This window comes from Ceratotherium simum, chromosome 13, assembly GCF_057802395.1.
Source record: "Ceratotherium simum simum isolate JZ-2026a chromosome 13, ASM5780239v1, whole genome shotgun sequence".
NCBI classification, from domain to species: Eukaryota; Metazoa; Chordata; class Mammalia; order Perissodactyla; family Rhinocerotidae; genus Ceratotherium; species Ceratotherium simum.
In genome coordinates this window covers 42,985,322-43,010,759 of record NC_141912.1, presented here as the reverse complement: position 1 = coordinate 43,010,759, position 25,438 = coordinate 42,985,322, and the positions used below count along the sequence as shown (strand labels likewise).

General features: G+C 47.2%; 1 protein-coding gene across 11 annotated transcripts in view; it reads left to right on the top strand.

Annotated features, from left to right (window-relative positions):
* TRERF1 (transcriptional regulating factor 1) overlaps positions 1-25,438 on the top strand; it is a 193,849-nt gene that overhangs the window by 166,362 nt on the left and 2,049 nt on the right. For 9 of the 11 annotated variants that reach the window (XM_087438598.1, XM_087438594.1, XM_014782710.2 and 6 more), the window contains 9 exons: positions 329-713; positions 1,418-1,484; positions 2,541-2,680; positions 2,813-2,916; positions 4,682-4,757; positions 12,359-12,447; positions 14,352-14,465; positions 20,722-20,922; positions 23,424-23,671. In XM_087438598.1, the coding sequence (XP_087294724.1) occupies positions 329-713; positions 1,418-1,484; positions 2,541-2,680; positions 2,813-2,916; positions 4,682-4,757; positions 12,359-12,447; positions 14,352-14,465; positions 20,722-20,922; positions 23,424-23,671 (1,424 nt within the window). The remainder of the gene's footprint in view (positions 1-328; positions 714-1,417; positions 1,485-2,540; positions 2,681-2,812; positions 2,917-4,681; positions 4,758-12,358; positions 12,448-14,351; positions 14,466-20,721; positions 20,923-23,423; positions 23,672-25,438) is intronic. The other 2 variants (XM_004424148.3, XM_004424147.3) reach the window with 1 other exon arrangement.

Sequence of the window (25,438 nt, the reverse complement as noted above, 5' to 3'; positions counted from 1 at the left end):
AGCTGGATTCCACTCACCAGATGGGAATGCAGTGATAAGCAATAAAGAATGTGAATTTATTCCTTCTTGCCCACCCACTATTCCTACCACCCCCATCTCCCTCCAGACATTAGGGATTTCCTCCAAAACCAAAGTTTTCTCCCCAGTCAAGGCACCACAACTCGCCTGCTCTGAAATAGAGGTGGCTGTTCTTTAATGCTGAGGATGCTGGAATCAGATAAGTGGAAGGGGGTCCCCAGTACAACAGAAGTTCCCCTCCCCTCAACCTGTGGAAACCGCCTATGGGGAAAGCCTAGGTGTTTGAATCGGAACGTTCTCCCCGTTTTAGGAAATTCCCAGGAAGCATCAGCCGGGCGTGGCCAAAGCTGAGGAGCCCCTGAAGCCCGCGCCGGAGAAAAAGTGCCGCCGGCACCGGCCCGAGCCGCTCTTCATCCCGCCACCGCCCTCCTACCACCCGAGCCCCGCCGCCTCCGTCTCGGGCGCCACCCTCTACCAGAGCCAGCTGCGCTCCCCGCGCATGCTCGGGGACCACCTGCTCCTGGACCCCGCCCACGAGCTGCCCCCCTACACGCCCCCGCCCATGCTGAGCCCGGTGCGCCAGGGCTCGGGGCTCTTCAGCAACGTGCTCATCTCGGGGCATGGCGCCGGCGCCCACCCGCAGCTGCCCCTCACGCCCCTGACGCCCACGCCGCGCGTGCTGCTCTGCCGCTCCAGTGAGTCACCCCTCGACCCCTCCCGCACCCCGGGGGTTTCACCGCGGCTGGGCCGGTGTCCGCCCTGCGAGGTCTCGCTTTCTGTAGTTGTCTCTGACGCCACAAACTTTTGTGGCGTACATCTGCTATGTACCAGGCACTGAGTTGGGTGCTAGAAATACTTAAAACAAGGAGAGAATACTTACCCTCAAGGGAAGCACAGTCTAGCTGAGGAGACAAACACATAAAGTGATAATTACAGTCTCTTTGGGATAAGGAAACAGTTGAAGTATGCACACACTAAATGATAAGACTGTGCAGTGGATAATTGTGTAAGACACCCAAAATAAAAGTACTAAGTGGATGTACAGATAGGGTTATATGTAACACCAGGCCTCCACATTTAGCGTGCTGTATAAAGATCAGCATGGAGAGGCCTGTAGCCAGGATCTCTTTCTGGAGCAAGAATAGTTTCACAGAAACAAGACAGCTTAGCCGACCAGAGTGGGGCAGCTGGCTTCTCCTTACCCCGTGTGAGGAATGGGTAATCCTAAACCAGTTAGCACCACACTCCATCCAGCTCCTTGGAGACTAGTGGTGGTAACTCGGACATGGGTTGGGTAGGAGGGGGACCCTATTATGACTGTTTGGCAACTGCTCATTTGCTTCCGTTTCCTCAATACCCCTTCCCTCTTGACCAGTGATCTCTGGTTTTTGTGCTTCAGACAGCATCGATGGCAGCAATGTGACGGTCACCCCAGGGCCTGGAGAGCAGACGGTTGACGTTGAACCGTAAGGAAAAGCCAATTATTCTTCAGAATAGAAGCTTCAGCTGGGGAAAGGGATGAGGAGCTTTGAAAAGCGTAGTGCTTCTGGGGTCAGAGTGGCCACTGATGGAGAAGTTGTAGAAATTGAAGAATCATCATATTTTTCGAGTACTATTGTTTTTCTACAACTGCCAGTGTTTCAAGGGCTTTGCCAAAGACTAAATGCATAGTAAAAGCATGAAGCTCTGTATTCTGAGAACCTAGTGTCCCCATCTCTGGCTCCGTGGACGAGTTTGGTTGTGGCCACATGCTTTCACATTCTCAGTAACATTGCAGCATCTCTCTCAGGGTGCCCAGTTCTCTACAAGGCTCCTTCCAAATGTGCTTGCTTCCCCCATCCCCAAGATTCTTGGCCAGTCCTTCAAATGGGCTTGTTGAGTACTTGAATTGTGAGTGGGTGGTGGGAGGTATAATGGAAGAGAAAGGTGGTTATTTTCATGGATAAGCACAGAAAAGAGGCCAGATGGTAGGTAGAGTGGCGAGTAGATTGAGTCAGGAATCAGAAAACCTGAGTTCCAGCCCCATTTGTTACTTATCTTGATCAAGTTAACCTTTCTAGGCTTTAGGTAACTCGTCTATTAAATGGGGATAATTATCACTGCCTTGCTTACAGCACAGGTCTTGGTGAGGTTCAGATGGGATAATTTATGTGAAAGTGGGCTGAAAGGGATAAAAAATGAAATAAGCACTTTATATTTGTCCCATTTTTCCTGGGGGTACCATCGGCTGTGCTCTGGGAGCTGTTCCCGTGGAATTAGCACCCTCCCTCTCTCAGTTATAGGGAGCTATGAAGCCCCAGGCAGACTTCTCCCTTGCTCCCTACAGCATCTCTCCCCAATTTTAAAGCTGTTCCTTATCCCAGTAAAAAGGCCGTGCCTGGAATCTTAGGATCACACTGTGAGGAAATGGCCCTGCCTTCTTCTTGCGAAAGGACCTGGTTTCCTTCTGTTTCGAGTTCCTGACGGTTGCCCTTGGCCTCAAATCGAAGACTACACTGTTGTTTTTCTTCTTGTCATTAAAGACGCATCAACATTGGCTTGAGATTCCAAGCCGAGATCCCAGAACTCCAGGATGTCTCTGCCCTGGCCCAGGACACACACAAGGCCACCCTGGTATGGAAGCCCTGGCCAGAGCTGGAAAACCATGACCTCCAGCAAAGAGGTATTGGCCCATGGGGACAACTGGGCGGGGAAGCCTTGATTCTCTCACTGGGATTTCTGGCTCCAGGATGGGTGTGTTTTTCTATGATACTGAGCTCTCTCGCATACAGTGGCTTCTCCTTGTTCCCAACAGTGGAGAATCTCCTGAATTTGTGCTGTTCAAGTGCGTTGCCAGGTGGAGGGACCAATTCTGAATTTGCTTTGCACTCTCTCTTCGAGGCCAAAGGTGATGTGATGGTAAGGAACCATGAAAAGTAGGCTTCACAGTTCGTCGTCTTCATGTTAGAATTCTGAAAATATTTTCCCAAGTTCCTGTGTTGTCCTATGTACCATACAACCAATTCATAAGATGATGACCAAGCAACAGACCTCCCTGTTCCTTATCTCAATGAGTAGGTCAGGATTTAAAAGGCTACAGGAAAACCTCCAGTTGGACTTCTGTTTACACATCTGTTCCTAGGTAATAATTATGGACACATCTGTCGGGAAATTAGAATTTCTTTTCTTGTATTTCATATCATAAAACTGATCTCCACTGATGGAGGTAGAAGGTCTTACTGAAAGAAGTCTTGATCTAAAATAGCCTGTCATACTCTGCTGATTGTTCTTCCCTACTAGAAAAATCAGCCAAAGTTGGATGTTCATAGAACGGTTTTCTCCGTTAACCAAAATGAAGTGTTTTCTGTGCACCAACTGGTGTCATTTTTCCACCTTTGACACTTGGTTCTTTGGTCAAACCAGAACTTTGGTGCCATCTTCTCAGAATCCAAGCCGACCATTTGGCTGCTCCACCTGGGCTTCTGACAAGATTACTCAGTCACTAACCTGTTTCCCCTGTAGTAAATACATGATTCTTGTACCAGATCTGGCTTCCTCCTTTTTTTGATTTTATGAAAATGTGAAAGTAAACACATGTCCCAATGCTACCTTCTCGTGAGATTGTTGATACCTTTCATGAATTTTCTAGAATGTTCGACAACTCTCTAACCTTTTGAGGTTAGTGTTGCAGGGCAGCACTTCTCAAACTTTTAACATGCACTCAAGTCACCTGGGGGCTCTTGTTAAAATGCGGGTTCTTCAGCAGTTCTGGAGGTCCGGCCCCAGGTTCCACATTTCTAACCAGCTTCCAGGGGTTGCTCGTGCTGCTGGTTTGTGGACCACACCTGGAGTAGCAAGACTCTAAACCTTGCTCTGCCCCTAAACCATCCACTGCTCAACTCCACCTACAGTGTTTGGTTTTTTTGTGTGTGTGTGTGTGTGTGTGAGGAAGATCAGCCCTGAGCTAACATCCATACCAATCCTCCTCTTTTTGCTGAGGAAGACTGGCCCTTGGCCAACATCTGTGCGCATCTTCCTCCACTTTATATGGGACGCTGTCACAGCATGACCTGATAAGCTGTGCATCAGTACACGCACGGGATCCGAACCCGGGCTGCCAGCAGTGGAGCGCGCACACTTAACCGCTATGCCACGGGGCTGACCCCACCTACGGTGTTTTTTTAACGTCAGCGAGGCTGAAGGAGGCAGATTTGAAAGGATTTCTTCAGCTAGGCTCTCTGGGAGAACGATGTGTAGTACGGTTATTACTAATACAGCTGTTTATGTTCAATGATAATGAAACATATGACTTTTCTGCAAAAACAGTTACATATCACCCACTCATTTCCTTGGAGTCCTTCCCCAGAAACTCAGCCTCCATTCAGAGGAGGCCCCACCATCTCTCTGAGGCTGGGGCCCTTACCAAGGAAGGAGTGGGGTGTCAGACGTGACTAACGTGACTAACTGGCTGCACTCATGAGCTGCACTCATGAGCTAGAACAGTGAGCCCTCCTGGGTGCTGACCAGAAAGGAAACCCCAACTAGTTTTCCCTATGGTTTTCCTTCCAGTGCCCTCGGCTCCAGGCTCTGCAGTGCTGACCCCTTTCCCCGTTAGGTAGAGAGCCTTCCTGGGACACACAGACCCGTGACTGACTCTCGCCTTTTCTCTCCCCTGGGTCTGCAGGTTGCTCTGGAAATGCTGCTGCTGCGGAAGCCCGTCAGGTTAAAATGTCATCCTTTAGCAAATTACCATTATGCTGGTAGGTGGCCAGGAGCCCTGTGCCCCATTGCTACCTGAGAGCAGGCTGTTTGCTTGTGGGGTTGTGTCGAGTTTTAATAATAGACATCACCGGTTCTGTCCTAATCGCCACTTGTGATCTTAAGGCCCTCTGGGGTGTAGCTGATGCGGCAGTTGAGTCTGTGTGAGCTCCTGCCCCTCGTGGGTGTGCCAAGAGCTGGGTGAGAGTGGACAGTGAGACGGGTGCATCGGGGGAGAGGGCCACAGTACCACAGGGTGCAGCACAGAGGCAGCAACACTCGTCAGCCGCTTGGCTTTGGAATCAGTAGACCTGGGTTCAGATCTTGCCCCTTGGCCTTCTGCAGCCTTGGTTTCCTCCTCTGTAAAATGGGCTCATACTCCATCCCTTACAGCCTTAATCTTACAGATTATATCCCTTAATCTTTTTTGTGAAGATTAGAGATAGTATATGTAGCCCAATGCCTGGCACATCCTAGAGGCTATTGTTATTCGTTTATTGAACAGTTATTTATTGAGCACTTACTGTGTACAAGAAACTGTGCTAAGCATTAAGATGGAACAATGACTGTGTTAGACATAGACAGAGTCCTGCCTCTTGCAGTTTGGAGTCTGAGAAGGAGGCAGTTATTAAACAACAGATCATACTAATGCTAGGAAAAGACCTATATGTACATACAATACATATATTTGCATATACGTATATATTTACATATACATTTACATATGAGTGTGTCTTATGAGGGTGTGGATTAACAATGACATCACCAGTAAGGAGGAAGGAGAAAACACCTTTGAGAGTTGAATAGAGTGAGAGTCATGAAGAAAGAAGGAAATAGGTTGGAGAGCCTGGGGTGACAAATGAAGTTGAAGTCACCGTTTTTATTTCCATTCACTGGTAAATCGATCTATTCTGAGGGTCTCCATGAACCTGCCAGAATTTTCTATTTCAGAGGGGGCTGCATCCTCTAATGCCCCTTGATTGTTAATCATTTGAAGGTTTGTTTGGCGCCTTGAGCAGACACTGCATAGGTAGGTGTTAAATACTTTAGTGGGCTTGGCAACCTGGTAATGCCTTGTCTAGGCAGCCAGATATGGTGTAAGGTGAGGGCTGCTCTACAAATACCAGAGCGTTCTCAGTGGGCTCCCTGTCCCCACCACTGTTTCCCCCAGTTAACCTGCTCCTCTCATGAGTCAGCCTTCCTGCGTGTCATCACAGGGTCGAAGGGCCTCAGAAGCCACTCATGTGAATGCAGCAAGCCCAGGATGTCTGCCTGTGGATCCCTGTCAGCACACAGGCCACTGCTGGGACTAGGCAAGCACAAAATGGACACGTGAGATAAGAAACCCATCATTGAACCAGTGGCCTGAAGGAGCTGGTTTCTTATGTTGTCTCCATCATTTCCTGCTTGGTGTCCACCCCAAGTGTGGGCAGAAAGATGTGGGAGTTCCCCCTAATCTGCCAGGGAAACAATTCAATCCTCTCTTAATTCCCAGTATCATCTGCTGCCCATTAAACCCTCACAAGCTGTCCGAGCCTGTCTCAAGCTTCTTTGCATAGTGAGAGGGTCAGTTTGTTGACGAGAAGGGGCTTCCCAACCATCTGCTGCAGCCCCCCTCGGCCCTTGGGGTGGCAGGGTGCCCGGCGCCTCTGGGCTGGTCAGCTCCAGCTGTGAGCAACCTCATCTGGGACCCAGATCCCCTCCAGTTCTTCCCAGTGTGCCAAGCAAGTAGTAGTATCTTTTTATGTGTCATGACATAAAAAAGGTTGGAAAGCTATGGACTAGAAGCCACCCCCATCCCCAAACAAAACAACAAAAACACTGAAATAATGCCAAGAACTTTGAAGTTAAAAGGCCCTAAACTCTGCTAAAATTAATTGGTTTTTTAGAGTTGGAGGTTCCTAGCTAATTCTTTGCCCATCCCCTACCCTCTTCCCACACAGGCAGACCAGGAGCGCTCTGTTGCTTCCTGGAGTTATTTCCACACTTAGGAGCAAGAGAGGTAGAACTGAGGTGTGAAGGGTTGAACTGCTAGCTGTGTGTCCCCAAGAAACAGGTGCTTACCTCCATCTGCCAGTCATTTGCTTTCTCCAGGAAGTGATCACAGACTGAACCTTAGAGAATATTCTAGAATTATGAGCAAAAAGGGAAGAAGTCACTGATATCTAAAGTCTGACCTGACTCCCTCCCCTTAACAGTTCCCTTCCAAGCCACAGGGGAGGTCACAGAGCCTACCCCCATTACATGCCCCAGCTACCAGCCACTTAGCCCCTGGTTTGGTTCCAGAGTGTCAATGAATACTATCCCCGTGGCCCCATCCTGCCTTGGCCTTTGTGCCAAGCCCCATTGGGTTGCTGTCCAGTAGGACTGTCTGTCCACTCAAGTCAGCCTTGCTGGAACGCTATCTTCTGGATCTCCTTTGGCTTCCAGCTCTGTAGCTGTGGCCAGTGTCACCCCACCCCCACTTCCGGCCCTGGAATTGCACTCCAGGCTCCTAGTTGTCTAGAGAGAGAGAGGTCAGATCTCCCAGGCCTGTCTGTGCCCTAGAGGAAGGCGGAGAGCCTGGGCTCAGTGAGGGAGGCTGCAAGTTTGGGGGAGAAAGAGACACAGGCCTGTGAAAATCACTTTCTTTACTTTACTCATGCCCTTCCCTTTCCCATCTCACCCTGAGCAATTCAGTAAGAAAAGGAAGAAGTGCCCACTGCTGGGGCCCAGGAGAGATACCAGTGTGGGTGGGTAGCTCGCCCAGATCAGGGGGCTGCTTGCCAAAGCCAGAGGAGACCTATTAAGATCCTCAGAGGAAGGTGCTGTTGCAGTGGCTCCCGGCGCTCTGTAATCCATACTGAGGTGCCCTGTCCAGCCCTCTCTCAGCACCCTCCACCTGTGTGTGGGTAGCAGTTGTTTGCAGTTGCTCCCACTTAGCAGTTGGATTGGGTGGGGAAGGCTGGAGCGTGGGGGATTCAGGGTGAGGAGGACACCTGGTTGTGATTATATGGCTTGCAGCATCCTTGGATTTTCCGTTGAACTGGTCATTCCATTCGTGCAGATGGGTGCGGAGTGGAGGGGGTGTCACAACTGGCCCTGAGCATCTTGGCAAGGGTTCAACAGAGGCTACTATCGGCTCCCACCACAGCCCGACTGCTCACTGGGTCCCCAACCCTGACCTGACTCCAGAGATGGGGGAGACCTGGAGGAAATACCCATTCAGTTGGGGGAAGCCTGGTCTCTGTCTTGGAAGCTGCCCCAGTTTGATGAGGAGACCGAATTACCTTCTCAGGAGAATACTTGCAAGAAACACAGCTGTGATGTCATTTTCCAGGCATTCTTAGCCCGTGTGTCTAGCTGGATAGTGGTTCCCTGAAGGGCAGGAACTAAGTTCATACTTACTCTCTTGCTTTGCCTAACACAGCACTTGTGAAGAAAAGGGTTAGTGGACAACCTCAAGTTCTGGATTTAGATGGAGGCCGCCCGTTCTTTTGCCTCTGGAGGGATCTTTGGTGTCACCTGCTTGGCCCTGCTCCCCTAAAAAAATTATTCACCCTTCGCTCACCATGGAAAACATTTCAGGGAAACGAAGATCTGGTATAACAACAGTCTTCCTTTTTCTGCAATGAACATGTCTTTCTTGTGTAACACAATAACAACAGCATCAATAAAAGTTTTTCAGATCTTGAAAGGAAGACAGAAAGGCCCTCTTTCAAATATACTGTACCCAAACTTTCTCTCACCCCTCCACGTCTCTTTTTAATTGCCTGGGTTCACTATAGATTGCCCCCCATTTCGCCACAGTCCAGAGCCTGTTTCCCAGCAACCAAAGCTCAGAACATTTTTTCCTCTGGATACTGTTCCAGCACCAGTTTCCTCCAGTTAATTAGGCTCTTTGTAATTAGCCTTAATCGTCTTGTTAGGGGCCCCTGCTGATAATAGCCTGATAGCCGGGAATCCCCAGGTAGAACAAGTGAGCGCTGGGGGAATGTCGGCCCACTAACCCTGTGTGCGTGCGGAGTGGACAGCAGGGATCCTAGAGAGGCGGGGCAGGCAGGGGGAAGGGGAGGGTTTGAGGCAGTCCCCTGCCTCAGTTTTGCATTTTATCCTGGACTTTGTCCAAGACGCAGAATCCAAGAAGGGCTGGCTTGAACCTTGTCTAAGAATGAGGAAAGTGCTCCCATCAGACAGAGACACCAGGAGAGGGAGACGCCTGAGCCTTTCCTTGACTGGGTTAGAGAAGGATGTCAGGGGCAGGAGTGGAAGACTGGAAGTTACAAGCAGCCAACAGTATGACTGTGGGATGATACATGCACAGAACGGAGAACATTGGCAGGGACAGGCAGGCTTCTTGAGGCCACTAGCACGTTCATCAGCAGGGGACAGCCTGTGTCCCAGAGCCGTGGGCTGATTTGGGATCTGCTCTCCGAGTGGCCGATTAAGATCCAAAACAGTCACTGTGCACCTCCTTAGGACCAAACGCTGCCAGTCACAGAAGAGGAAACTGAGACTCAGAGAAGTTAAGTCGAGTCACCTGGGGCCACAGGAGTAAATGGTAGAACCATGTTTGCAGCCGATGGTCTTCTGACTGAAGTCACCCCTTTTCATCACAGCATAGTGACCTTATTATGTGGGGAGAACATATTCAGGTGTTTCCAGGCTTTGACCCGGGAATTCAGTCCAGGAGCCCGGGGGTGGTTTCTCAGCCCTGTGGGCAATCCTGTGATCAGGATGCGGTGAAGCTGGAGCCCACTCTAGTGTGAGCGTGTCTGGCCCTGCCTCTCACTTCATGGACGCCCTTGTTGGACGGACACACACGCAGTGCTATCATTTGCACCAAAGCACGGACCCTAGGACTACATAGAGGGGCCATCTGTCCCTCTGTGAGCACATGCTCCCTGCCCCTACAGCCATCAGAGTGGGAGAGTGGCTCAGAGAGGAGAGTGAGAGAGTGCAGGCCACTTCTAATCCAGGGCTGGTGCTGCGGAATGAACACCCTGGAATTGGGAAGACCGAAGACCCTATCACAAAGTAGCAGCCCTAAAAACCACTGAGGAGTCGGCAAGGGGAAGGTCTCCTTTCCCCTTGAGGCTTGGGAATGCCCCATAACAGATGGTCCAGGAAGCTATTTCACCTTCTGTGGGGTTGCAACTGGCAAGCCTTTTGGGAACATGCTTCTCAAAAGTAGACCGACCTGGGACTCTAACGCTGCTGCTTGGGCAGTAATAAGGTGATGAGCCTTGTGTGGGGTGGGAGAAAGTATGTCCAGTGTAGAGACTGGGTGCTGAGCTGAGAAGGCTGCGTGGCCCTGGTAGGGTCTCCCCAGATGTCAGAGCTGCACTCTTAACTCAGGAAATGCATGGTCTGGCGGAGGGAGGAAAGGACTCTCATTGATCTAGTTGGGAGTTTTCATTGGCAGAATGTCCCCTTTCTCGCCATATGAGCTGCACCGACTCTGGATCTGCAGCAGGGCAGCACATCAGCCTCCTTATAAGCTTGTCCAGGAACGCAGCTAATATAACATGTGCCCATTATGATCCTCTTCCATCATTCTCTTTTTGATTCCTCTTACCTCTTTCCTATTTTGATGGATACCTAAAAGGAACCATGACAGCTCTTTGGTCATTCAACTAAAGCGTTGGTTAATTCTTTCTGTCTTTCTCTTCACCTGGTAAGGGGAGCTATGGGAGCTGGGACCCCAAGGCCTTGAGTGTTGGACAGAATTTGAGGAATGGTAATGGAACAAATCTCACTGACCTCCTCTACTCATGTCCACTCCAGAAAAGCTTCTCCAAACTCCCAGCCCCTCTTCTCCCTGTTGTGGTTTGCACAGCCAGAGATGTCCCGGCCTCCAGAACATGTGGAAGACGCTGCCTTCTGCTGAGGATTGATTGGAAAGCTGCTTTCCTTCCAGAAGTAAAGAGATAAACTTGGAAACCAAAGAAATGGGGTGATGGCCCTGATTTTTAGAGTTTGAACCAGCCCAGTTGTGGAGAGCATATTCTGAGTCTGGAGCCAGCGTTCTTGGCTTGAGGACGCATCAAGGAGTCATACAGAGAAGGTGTTTATTTCAGAAATCTGAATTTACATCACTGAGTCATGTATTCCCTCAAGGATCCTAGGATCTCCAATCCCCTCCCTACCCGGAGTGGTTTCACCTGATTCACTAATTTTGGCTGAACCTTCCAAGGGAAGAAGCAATTCAGGTTTCCTGTACTTCAGCACCATCAATCAACCATAGCAAAATGGAAATCTTGGGCTTGTCCTGGCTGGGAGGAAAAATACTATGGTTTGGGGGATTACAGTTCTGAGAAGTGGAGGAGTGTCAAAGATTCAGCCACGTACCATCCAAAGAATCAGAAATGTGGAGAATTGAAAAAAACCAGAAGAAAGAGGCAAGGTTTTCTGGAAACCAGCCACAATGATTGTGCCTTCCCTGGAGCCCCCAGAAATAGGACTCCCCTTAGAAATAGGCCTTATTACAGGCCGGTACCATTCTCTATGATCATCTCCATATCCTGCTTTCTTTTTTATGGAGGAAAGAGACCCAAATATCAAGTTTAGTCTGCAAGGCAGATGCACCAGCCCAGCACTGCGGGGCATCTTCTTCATTGGTCTGCGGATCTGTCAGGAGCTGGTCCCACTCGCCTCTCAAGCATCATCTGCTTTCCCTCTGCTGGAACCCTGTAGTTGAACCATGGTGGATTACTGCTCATTTGTGGAACACCTCCATTTCCTCATCTGTAAAATGGATACCAGTAATACTAATCTTACAGGGTTGTTGGTGGAACCAAATGATTAATATCTGTGAAGTGCTTAGAACCTGGCACGTAGGAAGCACTTATAAACGTTAGGGTTTTTTTCCTAGCACAGCATCTTGCATGTAGTAAACACCTGGTAAATATCTGTTGCATGGATGAATGAATGAATGAAATGCATCCTCTCACTGCTTGCCTCTGACTTTGCACGGGCCACTTTCTCTCCCCAGAATTCCCTCCCAGCTCCTTCTTGCCTCACATGCTTCTGTGTCCTTTAACAATCAACTCAGGTGTTTTCTCTACCTGGAAGCCTTCCCGGCTCCCCTGGTGCTAACCTGAGTGTGGTGTTCCTCCTTTATGCCCCATTGGCGCCAGACTTCTACCTTCCATCATTGCAGTCATCACCTTGAACGCATCTCGAGGGTGGAGACAGCTGAATCCGCCACATCTTGAGGAGCGCTGGCTGCATGAACATCGTCGTTACATAAAGACTGTAGCTAAAATCCGTTGAGTACTCGCAATTTTCCAGTTACTAACCTAGGCACATTTTGTGCATTACCTCCTTTCACCTTCACAAACATCCTAAGAGGTGGGGACAATTAGAGTTATTCCCATTTGTAGGTCACAAAGCTGAGTCTTAGGTTCAGTAACTTGCCAAGGTTAAGGCCATAGCTGAGATGGAAACCCAGGTGTCAGGGCTGCTGACCATTACACCACAGTGGCTTTTTGTTCAAACGAAAGTTTGCTGTGTATTATGTCATTTGTTGAACAGTTGTATTTTGTAACTTAACTAAGTGAACCAGCAACTAAAAGTGGGGAGAACTGTGAGCTGTTCTTACGAGGTTTGTGTTTTGTTGTAGGTTCGGACAAGTGGACCTCCCTAGAAAGAAAACTGTTTAATAAAGCACTGGCCACTTACAGCAAAGACTTTATTTTTGTACAGAAGATGGTAAGCATGCTTTTTCTCATGCTCACTTGAAATTGAATTGGGAAATTGTACACCTAAAGATACGTATAAATATTTAGTCACTGGTTTAATGCTCTCACCAGAAGGATATCTTCCCCCATCACTGGTGAAGAATGGTATCTGATATAGAGGTGGCATGGCCCTACTGTTGGGGATATCGGGGAGAAGGAGGACATAGATTAATTATTTGGACGTGGCAGTGATGGGAGTTATTTTTGTCTTAATAAAAATGTGTAATTTATACATTCTATCAGAATAAATAAAACTGGGGCTTCTGGTTCACAATTTATATAATCTATTTCATGTATAGTTGACAGATCTATCATGTTTCTGACAGAAGTGTTTCTGGGAAATTGGAGAAGGGAACATGTGTGCCCTCCTCCTAGCCAGTAACAGAGTTTCTGGTGTTGGCCCCTAACCATAATGACAGTAATAATAAAAATAATCCTTTACATGTACAGCCTTTCACGGCAAAATAGAACTCTTTCACATAGATGAAATAGCACTTTACATAGCAGATAATAAACTTAATGGGCCTTAATTGGCTGAGAGGTGGTTTAGGCTAAAAGTTAAAACTGATTCGTGTTAGCAAACCGTTGAATGATGGCGCTGTATTGTGTTATTAAGGTCATTAAGATGTTCAGGTCCACAGAGAACAAGGTCATAGGTGACAGTGCCCACTGGCTCTAGGCTGAGCCGATGGTCCCCAGTAGTATCCTGGGTGTGTGTGTCGCCTGTCCTTAATCTAGGGCCGTGATGGACGAGAATCAGAATAGGTGGGCTTTTTCTCCGACTTGCCTCCATTTCCAGATCTGTGTTCACTCCTGCCTTCCCCTGCCTTGGAGGCCACCGTGTTCTTTGCTGCCCTGTATGCCCAGCAGCTCCCATGCTCCGGCCTTCCTGGAGTTACCTTCCCCCAGGACTGACCTGTCCTAGGCCTTATTCCTTGAAGATCCCACACCTTGCTGACTGATGATGGATTCATGTGTCCTGCTTGCCAGGCAATGCAAGTTTTTAAACAAGGGTTCTCTGGGACACTATCCTCACTCCCTGTAAGATTCTAATGTAGAAATTCAAGATGTCAGGTGGATGTGAAGGGGCAGCTTTGGGGAGATAGGACGTCCGGTGATCCCCGTCTCATCTCACTGCGTAGGTAGCCGTGTTCCCACCTGCAAGGGTACAGCCAGCCTTTTGTCTGCCTCCAGAAAACCCACATCATTGAACCCCACCTTGAGCTTAGAGATATTATGATCTAAACAAAGGCATTTTTTCTCTTTAAAATACATTTACCTTTGCCCCTTTGGGAGAGAACAGGGCAAGGCTTGTTTCCTGCAAAAACTAGGTTCTTTTCATCGCAACTTTGCCTTATATTCCTGTTCGATTACTAAGGAACGTTTTTCATGAATAGATTTTCAACGTCAACAAGTCAGAGTGCCAGATGCATTCAAGCACATTAAATGAAGAAGCATGCTGCTTTATGGGTTAAAAAAAGGAATGAGCTCTCTATGGGCGGACAAGAAAACATCTCCAGGCTGTATCATGAAAAAAGTCAAGTTGAGAAACAGTATATATAGTGTGCTACCTTTGTGAGGAAAAATGGTTGGGAGGAATATATTTTCGTGTTTGTTGGTATATGCATAAAGAAATTCTGGACTGGTACCCAAGAAATTAATAAGAGGGGCTAGCTGTGTTGTAGGGGTGGGGAGTGAGAACTGGATGGATGGAGAACAGGCATGGGAAGGAGATTTTTCACTACGTATATAAATTATTTTTTTTATTGAACTGCATAAAGCTATTACCTATTACAAAATTAAATTTTCACAAAAGCTTGCTGCTTTGCACACTGCCCACTGCTGGAGCTGATCTTGAGACCGCTTTCCCGGCAGGTGAAGTCTAAGACGGTGGCTCAGTGTGTGGAGTACTACTACACCTGGAAAAAAATTATGCGGTTGGGGCGGAGGCACCGGACACGCCTCGCGGAAATCATCGATGACTATGTGGTGAGTGAAGCTGCTCGGTCACTGCTTACGCTGGCCCCACTGCCCACTCCACACCCGGGTCAGTAAGTGGCTGGTGCTTGGCTTGGCTTTGCTGCCCAGGCGGCTGGCTGCGGTGAGTGGGTGAGGGGCAGGATTCAGGCCCTGACTTCCTGGTATGGATAGGCAGAGGGAAGGCGGCTTCTGGTGACCTGTAGCTCAGTGTTCAGTTAAGGAGGTGAGGGCTGGCTCAAGTTCCAAGACAGATAGGAGCCAAGGTGGTTAAACCAGGGTGGTCCCAGCCTTGACGTGGTTGGGGTGGTTTGTAACGGGTGCCCTGATCCCCTGGGATACCCTTCCTGATCCTTCCGTGTCACAGATGCCACTGACCAGAGAACATAATGTGCCTCAGAAAGATGAAGGAGCCCTTGGATTTTACCGTGGCTTCCATAAAGCATGTCCCAGGAGGAGCTTTGGCCTCTAGCTCATGGCAGGGACTCTTGATTATTGAGGAACTGGTTAGCAGTGTGTAGATAGTTCTCATCCTTACATCACCATTTATCCCTGACATCGATTTCCTTCATTAGCAGACAGTCCCAAGTTGTCTGCATATTAAGAGTGAGTACATACTAAAGATATAGCAAGATCGAAATCTCCTCCGAACCCCTGTGTGTGGCTTTGCTAATTACTACCACTTTGTTCTTGTGGTCAACTTCCTTCTCTGCATCCATAGTCAAGGGAGATCTCCTTATCACACACCGTGGAAGACATCACCTACCATGTGTGTGTGTTTGTGAAAATTGCATCTTACAACAGGTTACTGAACTCCAGTCTCACCGTCAGGGAAAGTGTTTGGAATTCATGAATGTTGTAAATATTTGTAATTATACTTTCATTCCCAGTTGTGCCCCAGTTGTAAGTGTTAGCACATATGTGGATCATTTTCTTTAACAGACGCTTATATAGCATTTCTATGTGCCAGACATTGTGCTGGGCACTTTACAAATAGTGACTCATTTCATCCTCACACCAATTGTGTGAGGTGGGAAACTGAGGCACACAGCCTAAATAACTTAGCCATGGTCAGATGGTTGTGAGTCTGTTGTCTGAGCCTGATTACCTTGTGTAATACTTAAGAGCAGTCAAATGCAGAATTCTCTTAGAGAAGTGTAAGAACACTTAGACTCATTAATGCTCCGAAGCCCACGTTCCTAACTAAGAATTGATTCTATCTATGAAATATACACACATATATAAGTTTATGTTTGGACCCAGCTATCAGGAAAAATAGACATCTGTGGAATAGAATGGTATTGCCATTTTTTCAATCAGAGATGGCAGTGTTCTACATTCAGGGTTTCCTGGGACCAGGGCTTTTGTTTGACTGATTGAAGTAGTGATGTTTTGTATCTGTGTAGCCTTTTTCTCATTTGTGGCCTAATGTTTAAAAAGGTAATGTGGCCTCTTCTGGTTCAATCAACTAAAGGCAATTGAGTTCCCACAGTGTAAACAGTAATATGTATGTAGTGCAGTGGGTGACCCTGAGGTGTTAACTGGCCTCTGGCCCCACCCCCAGAAGCATATATTCTAGTTGGGAAGATGTGGCATACACAAGTGGAAAGTTTACCATGAACCCCAGGAGTGTTTAAAAGCAGTATGAGATGAGAACCAGAAAGTCTTAGGTATGGCTTTGGGGACTCTCTCTCATCCACCTCCACCATTCTACAGGCAAAAGGTTGAGGCCCAGAGAGGGGAAGGAGTTTGCTTAAGGTCACACAGAGCATTGCCTTCCACGTGAGGAGAATAGACCATAAACAAGGAAACACAAAGAATCCTGGCCTTGGAGACCTCAGACCTGGCTCCAGGCTTACTGACCTATAAAATAGGGCAGATGGTTTAGATCATTTGGAAAGTCCCTTCTAATTCTGGAATGTTCTGGGCTCTGTCAGGAGCATGTTTTGGAAGAGGGAAAAATTGGAGAATATGGTTTTCTAAGGCAAACTGATGACTCTTCAGCTTGGATGTTGCTAAGTGCCTAGGACAGTGTCTGGCATGATGTAGGCACTCAATAAACACTTGCTGAATGAATGGGTGAACATTTTTCCCAGGTGGAATTCACTCTGGGTCATAGCAACAATCTGCCTATGAACTCACTGGAGGGAGACAAGGGGAACAAGGGGATTCTGATCAGAGGAGTGCTGCTAAGGAAGATGTTACCACACAAGGCAGAGGCGCCATCTTGGGCCAACAGGGCTTTGAAGGTGGGTAGAAAGGCCCCGGCCAGCATGCAGCCTCAGATTGAGGAGGAAAGATTAAGATGGTGCCCAAGGGGCCGGCCACACCTTCTTGGGTTTATTCCCCAGGAGCCAGTATTAGGCTGGGTCAGGAGCATCCACACCCTCATGACCTGAGCTTAGGGAGAACAAAAGGCTACGTGCAGAGATGACTCAGGCCCACAAAAACAAGAAAATCTGGATTTCAGGCCAGCACGGTAGCTCACAGCTCCTTTTTGAGAATTGTGAAGGTACAGTCAGCCTTCTGAGGATAGTTTGCCAAGTGGAGAGGAAAATTGGGACCATGCTAGGACTGGGGAAGGTGCAGAAGGCACAGTCCTAGGACAGGGGTCCTGCTGTTTGTCCTCTGGGCCTGCCTGGGACACCTGCAATAGCTCTGCTGATCATGTGTCCTCAGTGTTTTATTAAAGGGACAGGTGACCATTTCCCCCCAGATGGAACATGCTCAGGTGGCTCAGGGACTTTTGTGGAGAGAGAGGAAAAAAAGGGGAGTTTGTGAGGAATGACTGCTTTTTAGGTAGCCAGAAGGTCAGCAGAACACAACAGCTCACTCAGCAGGGTAGTTTGACATCTGGCCTGAGACTGTCACAGGCCCTTCCACCCTTGAGGGCAGAAGAAGGGGACCAAGGTGGGCTCTGTTAAGGAGATGGAAGGAAGGTGTGCTGACCACACCTTCCTGTCCCCTGCCCATGCACATGCTCCCACGCAGGGCAAATCTGTGGGTCTGGCTGTGACCAAAATTCAGCACAATTCAAGAAACCAACTGATGCAGTTAACTGACTTTGGAAGGGCTCCCAGGGCAAAGTTCACCCGTGGTCTCAGCACCTAAGTTACTTATAGCATGGTCCATTGATGAGCGTCTGAGGAAAGATCCTCTTCCCCTTGGATGTTTAAAGGCAGCTCGTTCCATGGGCCGGCCCTGTGGCTTGGTGGTTAAGTGCGCGCGCTGCAATGCTGGTGGCCCGGGTTCGGATCCCGGGTGCGCATTGAGGCACCACTTCTCCGTCCATCCTGAGGCCGAGTCCCACATACAGCAACTAGAAGGATGTGCAGCTATGACATACAACTATCTACTGGGGCTTTGGGGGGAAAAAATAAAATAAATAAAATCTTTAAAAAAAATAAATAAATAAAGGCAGCTCGTTCCAAAGGTTTTGAGAGATTTAGGATCTCTGTGTTTGAGCTGAAAACCTAAACCACGTGCAAATGGACAAACCTGCGCCTGTGGACATTTGCTGCAGGACCACAGGCTGAAGAAGGCTGAGGTTTTGGAATCAGATAGTCCAGGTTTTAAATCTCAGTTCAACCTCTTTACCAGCTATGTGACCTTGGGAAAATTAGTTCTCTGGCCAATTTTCTCATTTGTTTAAGAAAGAAAAATTGTTTGTTCAGGGTTGTTGTGAACACTAGAAATGTGTGTGGTGTGTGTGTTTGTGTGTGTGGTGCCTGATTCATAGCAGGCATTCCATATGTCATCACCATCATCATTGTTAGTGACTGTAACACTCAAATTTGTGTCTTTGAGTAAATTTAGTTTGAGCATTTGTATTTTAACTTGCAAATTTCTCATAATATGAATTCCATTTGCATGCCCGAGAAATAAAAATATCATCCTCCTCAAGAAACTCTTACTCTGGACACTCAAGGTTTTGAGTGTTAAATATATAACCACCTCCCCGCCCTGTATGTCCCACCTTCTACCAGTTTTGGAATATTACTAAATGTTTCATTACACAATACATCATAAAATGGCCAACCTGTTGATACAAAGTTCTACACGTTAGGATTTTTGTCCTCCTATCTTTGTATCTCTTAGTCACTTTGGTGAGCCATGTGGCTTGATAATAAATCATTTTGTGAATATGTATAGATTGCCAGTTTAAATAAAACCTATCTAAATTCCTGAGACATATATTATCACAGTAAAGTATAACTTAATCTGTAATTTTGCAGCTATATAAAATGTTTCTTCTAAGAGTTTTTAAGCCAAAAAATGGCATTGTGAGAAAATTGTAATTATAACAATTATACCATGAAACAAATGCCATTGTCACTTAAAGTTATTATGTGATTTGTTTTAAATGCCAAGCTATAGGCCATGGTCTGCTTAATAAACTGATATTTGGGACCACCAAGTTCCAGTTCTGTAAAGAATGGAGTGAACCCTTGGAGTTGGACATAATGTGGTTTTACCTGAAACTCTTCAAGATTGGAAGATGGTGGTTTCATATGAGAATAAGAGCATTTAAGTGAAATCAACCTCCATGTTCTATACTAGCAAGAAACCTACAGCTTATAGTATCATAAATCTCTCTGTAAAATGTGTTAGGCCTATATCTGTATTAATTGAAGTCTTTCAGCAAATGTAATCATTACTAATTTATCCTAATTAACCCACTGGAAACTGGGACCATTTCTTAAATACACCCTGGTACAATATCATCTCAAATAATGTATATATATATATCTATATATATATATATAGATATATATATATATAAAATTAACTACAGACAATATTGAACCAGTGAGGGGAGTGCTAATTGCCCCATATTTTCTGGCATTGTCTTTCTCCCCCACCTCCAACTGCAGAGAGGAAGCTTGTGGTTTCTGGATCCCAAGGTACCGCTCCGCTCAGAAATCTTTGTTCTTCTTGGAAATTCTCCCTTTGGGGCTGTAAGAATCATAGGCTCACCCAGGTGAGCTGTCTGGGCTAAATCAAAGTGGAGCCTGTGTGCTTCTAGCAGTGGGTGTGCAGAGAGAGCTTGGCAGAGACAAACGACCTGTCGGGGTTAGAGGCAGCTGGGTGTGCCTTTCGTTTCCTCGTGTGTAAAGAGGGAGGACTGTTTACAGCCTATTCAATGACAGTAAATGTGAAAGTGCTTTGTAAACTGTAAAGGGCTGGAAGCTGAAATGAGGTTGATGTAACGTAGAATTTCCTTTCCCTGGTCCTCAGTCCTTTCTGGGACTGGAGGAGGCAGCATCCCTCACAACCACCACCACCCCAGTGAGGATGGGGAGAGCAGAATAAGGTGCTTAAACAAGAGGTAGAACGAGGGCCTCCTAGATCCCTGCTCTCCATCCCAAGCCCCCCTGGGTACCTAATCCCGGATGCTCTAGTAACAGACTGTTTTGTTAGCCTTGAGGAAGGTGGGGACTTTCTGTTTAATTCTCTGCCTGGTTGCTGTTCTGAAGTAGGGGGAGGGGACACAGTAGCAGCGAGGATAATTACTCATAGAAAATATTTTTCTCATCCTAGTTCATAGAATGCCTCTGGAGGGCATTTCTCTAAGCCCATGTTCAGAGATCCACCCCCACCCCCCACAAAAAAATGCATTATAAGTAAAAGGGAATATTCCCTTCCATTTTCTCTCCTTTTCAAAGGCATTGTGGCTCACTCTTCCATTCTATTTTCTGATGAGCAGAGCAGGAGCACGTCGGAACACAGTGTGTCACAGGCTTTCCACAGGCCTTGGGTCGAATCAGATATCTTGGGCATTTCACATGGAAGTGTGTTTTAAGGCCTGTAAAACAAATCATGATAGGTCTTTAGTCTCTCTCCCAAGGGTTTCCACAGTATTGTTATTGCCTGAGAACCCTCCTCACTGCTCCGGGGAGACAGAGCTGCATACCTGCGAGCAGCCTGCCTGGGTTTTAGTCGGGTTCCAGGTCTGCTGGTCTCCAGCAAAGGGGAGAAACTCTACAGGCAGAAATCTCTCCTCCCTGCCTTAGCATATTTTTCTATAAGTGATGAGGAGACCCAAAGTGGGGCAGAGGGACTTCCTTGATCTCAAAATTCCAAGCGTCCAATGACCAACCTTGTAGAGACCTTGTCCCTGGGCTCTGTCAGCCGTTCCTTATGTGGAAAGAAACCAGTGCAGCCCCAGATCCAGCCCCTCTCTCCTCTCCTGGCCTGCGGGTTCTGATCATCACTAAAAATGCTCTTTGGGGATTTCCCCTTTTTCCTTTTATTGCCTTAACACCAGACGAGTGAAGAAGAAGAGGAGTTAGAGGAGGAGGAGGACCCGGAAGAAGATAGGAAATCCACAAGAGAAGAGGAGAACGAAGTGGCAAGGTCCCCGGAGCCACCACCAGGCCCCATCCTGGCTCCCACAGAGGGGCCGCCCCTGCAGGCCCTCGGCCAGCCCTTGGGCTCCTTCATCTGTGAAATGCCCAACTGCGGGGCTGTAAGTGTCTCTGCGTCCTCCAGGATCTGGGACTAGCGAGGGCCATACAGCTATGCCCGGCTTTAAGAGACCATGCATTTTGGAAAGGGTGCACTTTCAGCAGTGAAAGTTTGGCAGAAGGAATTCCATGTTTCCCTGGTTTTCTTTCTTTTATTCCATTCACTTATTCACTCAGCCAGCAGATATTTCTGGAGTGTGTCTTCTGTGTCAAGCGCTGTGCTGTGTGCTCGGAGGACACAAAGTAGGTCCCTGCCCTCTGGAAGCGTGTGATTCAGAGCTCTTCGGTGCCAATGCCCTTGGCTCTACAGTGAGCCCTGGCCTCCGGAACTTACACTGTACATTTCTTGGTGCCTCTCCACTCCTCTGGGGTGTGTGTCACACCAGGTCATGCCCTGTAAACATGCATTTACATGTGCTGGAGGAGCCCACAGAGATGGATTGTCCTTTTATAACATAATTACAAAGATTTAGCTAAAGTTTATCTTTGTACTCTTTGGAGAAAACAAAAAAGATTTACTAAGCAAATTAATCATGTAAACGGGCTAAAAGGGAGTCTGTGTAATTAACCTAGTACTTTTCAAGTATGTTAAAAACATCATTTAGCTAAAATAAAACCAGTTCACCATTTGATCATTCTTAGCACTAAAGGAAGGCTTTACAGGCTCTGCACTGCCTCGTCTACGGCTCCCTGTGTATTTTAAAGGATATTTTTTTTAAGTTGTTAACTTTGGACTCTCAGTCCCCCACTGGTCCCCCATGAGTTTGAATTATTGAGCTTTTCCCAAATCAGGTTTATTAAAGCCGGGCACACCTATAGAGGCAAGTTCTAGAAGAATTACTCAAAAAATGAGAATGTTGCTCTTTTCACAAGAAGCCCGTTTTGCTCAAGCTGGTGCTTATCTTTGCTTGTAAATTATATAGAACAATACTGTTTTCCGTAGTGTATTGAATGCTGCTTTGTCTGTCACTTAGATGAAGAAAGAAAAAATCTTTAAAATATTTAGATCCTAAAGCAGAAATTCACTTGATTTGCATTTAAGAAAAAAATGAAAAAGCAAAAAAAAAAAAGATATATGCATTTTGCATTAGCTTTGAAGAGCATAAGAAATTGCTAGTTTGTTTCTGTCTTTGATGGTTAATGACCTGGATACTTCACTCCATCATTGCCGTTCTGTATAGAGCGCTTCCGTTCCGGGGTGATTAAGATGTGACTTTAAATGACAGTATTTCTGGGTGAATTTGTTTAGAAATTGGATGCTTCCTCAATTCATAGTTTTGGTGTACAGTAAATTCTTTACCAAGTGGGAAGTCATCTTTTACTTTTCCCAATCAGAAAGGCTCAGCAAGATGGATGTTTTTTAATGATTTTTAAAAATCACAGGGAAAAAAGTGTGTTAGTTTTAATCCTTGCTGAACCATAGAGGTTTGCATTGCTACATCAGCGATAGATTTTTTTCCCTGAAAGACTGTAAACAGAGCTCATGGACTTAACAGAGAGGCACCCCCTACACCTGGGCAGCTCGATGGGTACCGCTGTCACCTGATGCATTTAAGAAGCTAGAAGTCGGGGCTTGGAATTCAAGGGTGCATGTTACATCCCTTTACAGCAGTGGTTCTCAACTGGGAATGATTTTGTTCCTCGAGAACATTTGGCAATGTCTGGAGACATTTTTGTCAGGACTGGGGAGGTGCTACTGGCATCTGGTGGGTAGAGGCCAGGGATGCTGATAAACATCCTACACGACACAGCCCCCCACAACCAAGAACTATCCAGCCCCAAATGTCAGTAGTCCTGAGGCTGGGAAACCCTGCTTTATGGCAAGCTTCAGAAGACTGTCCAGGTCTTCCTCCTTTGTATCATCCTGCAGTAAATTTGGGGGGTCTGAAACATTGCTTCACCCATAGGCTACTGATTGAGGCTTGGACCTAAAATATAGAATATGTCAGAGCAGCTGATCAGTGTCTTTCAAACTGTGTTTTGTGGGGCTCTAGGGCTTCCTGGGGGGAGATAGAGCCGGGCAAATAGACTCAATTCTGGGGTGCTGTCTTTTTCGGCCAGAGCACCTCTGCTTTTAACTTTGAGCTTTTGAATAAGACCTGATTTGTTTAAAAACAAAAAAAAAAGTGAAAAAAGAAAATAAAAAGGGGGGGAAGTAGTTTCCAGCTTTAAAAAAGTTTGAAAGCTGGTCCAACACCCTCATTTTACAGATGGAAAAAATGTACAGAGGAGAAATAGAGATGCTGTGTCTAGCCCCCCAGTCTCCTGACTTCTAGATGGCAGCTTTGTCCTTCGTGCTGTGCCTCATCCCTTCTCGTCTTCTGGTTATGACAACGATGGGGTTTTTATTGGCACAGCATTTGTGGTCGTGGTGTTGAGCTCTACTTTCTATGGCACACGCCCAAAGGTTGCTTATGTCAGACCCCTGCGCCCTGTCATTAGACTGTTTCAAGTATCACGTGTTTTACCACTGAGTAACTAATAACCCTAATTTCCTTTTCAGGACTGTAGATGTCATGTCACTCCCTTTCTTCCCCAGGTGTTCAGCTCCCGACAGGCACTGAACGGCCACGCCCGCATCCACGGTGGCACCAACCAGGTGACCAAAGCTCGGGGTGCTGTCCCCCCTGGGAAGCAGAAGCCTGGCAGCGCCCAGAGCGGGTACTGCTCGGTGAAGAGCTCGCCCTCTCACAGCACCACCAGCGGCGAGACAGACCCCACCACCATCTTCCCCTGCAAGGAGTGTGGCAAGTACGTGCAACTGGACCAGGGACTGAATCTAACTTCGTGATAGATGATTGCTCTGTGGGGCCCATGCCAAGATGGTCTGAGGTTTCTTCAGCTAGAAAAAGAACCCAGACTCTCCAGGTTCTCCCTCACACCATCTTTGGGGTCTGCATGATGCCTCAGGGTGGGTGGATCCTGTCTCTGACTTCAGAATATGGTCATTCTGATGTCTGAAAGCCTAATAAGGATGGATATCTTCAGTGAGCAAACCTCTAGTTGTGAAAGTTCACTCTTTTCCAAAAATAGTGGATGGGCCTCTGATTCCCACTTCTCTTCACACCCAAACCATACTCACTAGTGTTGCTCTCTTCGCATCCCTGCTGAGTGATTGCAGAATGGCTCTAAAATACCTAATCAGGAACTCTGCGTAGCAGAGGTGGCTTCCCTACTACTGTTGCTCATTCCTGCACCTGGGGCAGACATCACTAATCAATTGCTACACTCTCTGTTACCGCATTAAAACAAGACCTCAAATCCTTTCCATCAAATGCTTCAAGCTGACACAACCAACTGATCAGAGTTCACTCATGAGATAAAACCTATTTGTCATGCCTGCCGTTTTAAGTATAATTTAAAACAACAACTAAGACGGTGGGGAGTCATAATAACAGCTGCCATTTACTGAGCACTTACTTTGTTGCATCCTTTATGTGCATGAGCTCATTTAATCCTCACGCAGAAACGCCAGGTGATGCAGATACTGTTTTTATCCTTGTTTTACTAATAAGGATTAAAAGTGAGTAAAACGGCTTGTCCCAGGTCACACCAGCAGTCAGAGCAGAGCTGAGATTTGAACCCAGCTGTATTCAGATGCAGAGCCTGGGCTTCTGACCAGGCTCCATCCCACTGGTTTGCTTTGCTTGTTTATTTACTTTAGGTAGAAGATACCATTGATGGTGAGATGCGCACGGTTCCCTCCCACAGCCTCTGGTATAGAATTCCAGTTTACTTCTCAGGGAGTCTGCCTGACGTGGAGGGGTGTTACACTGTCAGGAGTGTTTCTCCTCCCATAATCTCAGTGCCTCAAACATAAAGAGAAATGTTACCTGGAGAGGTGCCGACCAGGTAGCTGCTGACGTTCTACCAAGGAAACATCCCCAGTTGTATGAGTGAGGCCACTTGGGACTTCTGCTTGTAAGACACATCCTCATAGGATATTTCAGGCAACTTAATAGTAGCTGCCATTTATCGAGTGCTCACTGTTTGCCTGGCACTGTTTTAAAGGATTTTTACATGTATTGATTAATCTTTAGAATAGCCCAATAAGGTGGGTACTTTTAGTAGCTTCTTTTTTTTACAAGCAGAGAAGCTGAGGCACAGAAAGGTCATGATGCACAGCTGAGTTGGGATTCAAACCAAGCAGGCTGGCCAGGCCGTGCTCTTAGCTGCTAAGTAAACCTGGCTCGTGCGCTGGCACCCGCCAGAGCGAATTGGAACTAGCGGCTCTCTTTCCCACCTTAAAGCGCAGAGATGGGGGAGACGGATTTAGGTGTCAGTCCTTCCTCCATGCTCTGATGTCCTTCAGAGCCTAGACATGTCATCTTCATGGTGCCACGGAAGAAATGACCCCCGGATTGATTATTAGGCTTGTGTACTTGAAATAATGGAACCTCCCAGGGCAGATTCTGTTCTCTCCCTCCTGTTTGCCTTGGGGTAGAAGAGGGGGCACGTTGGGGTCTTGTCGGTTTCCTCTGAGAGGAGCCAGCACCCTCCACTCACTCCGCTCAAACA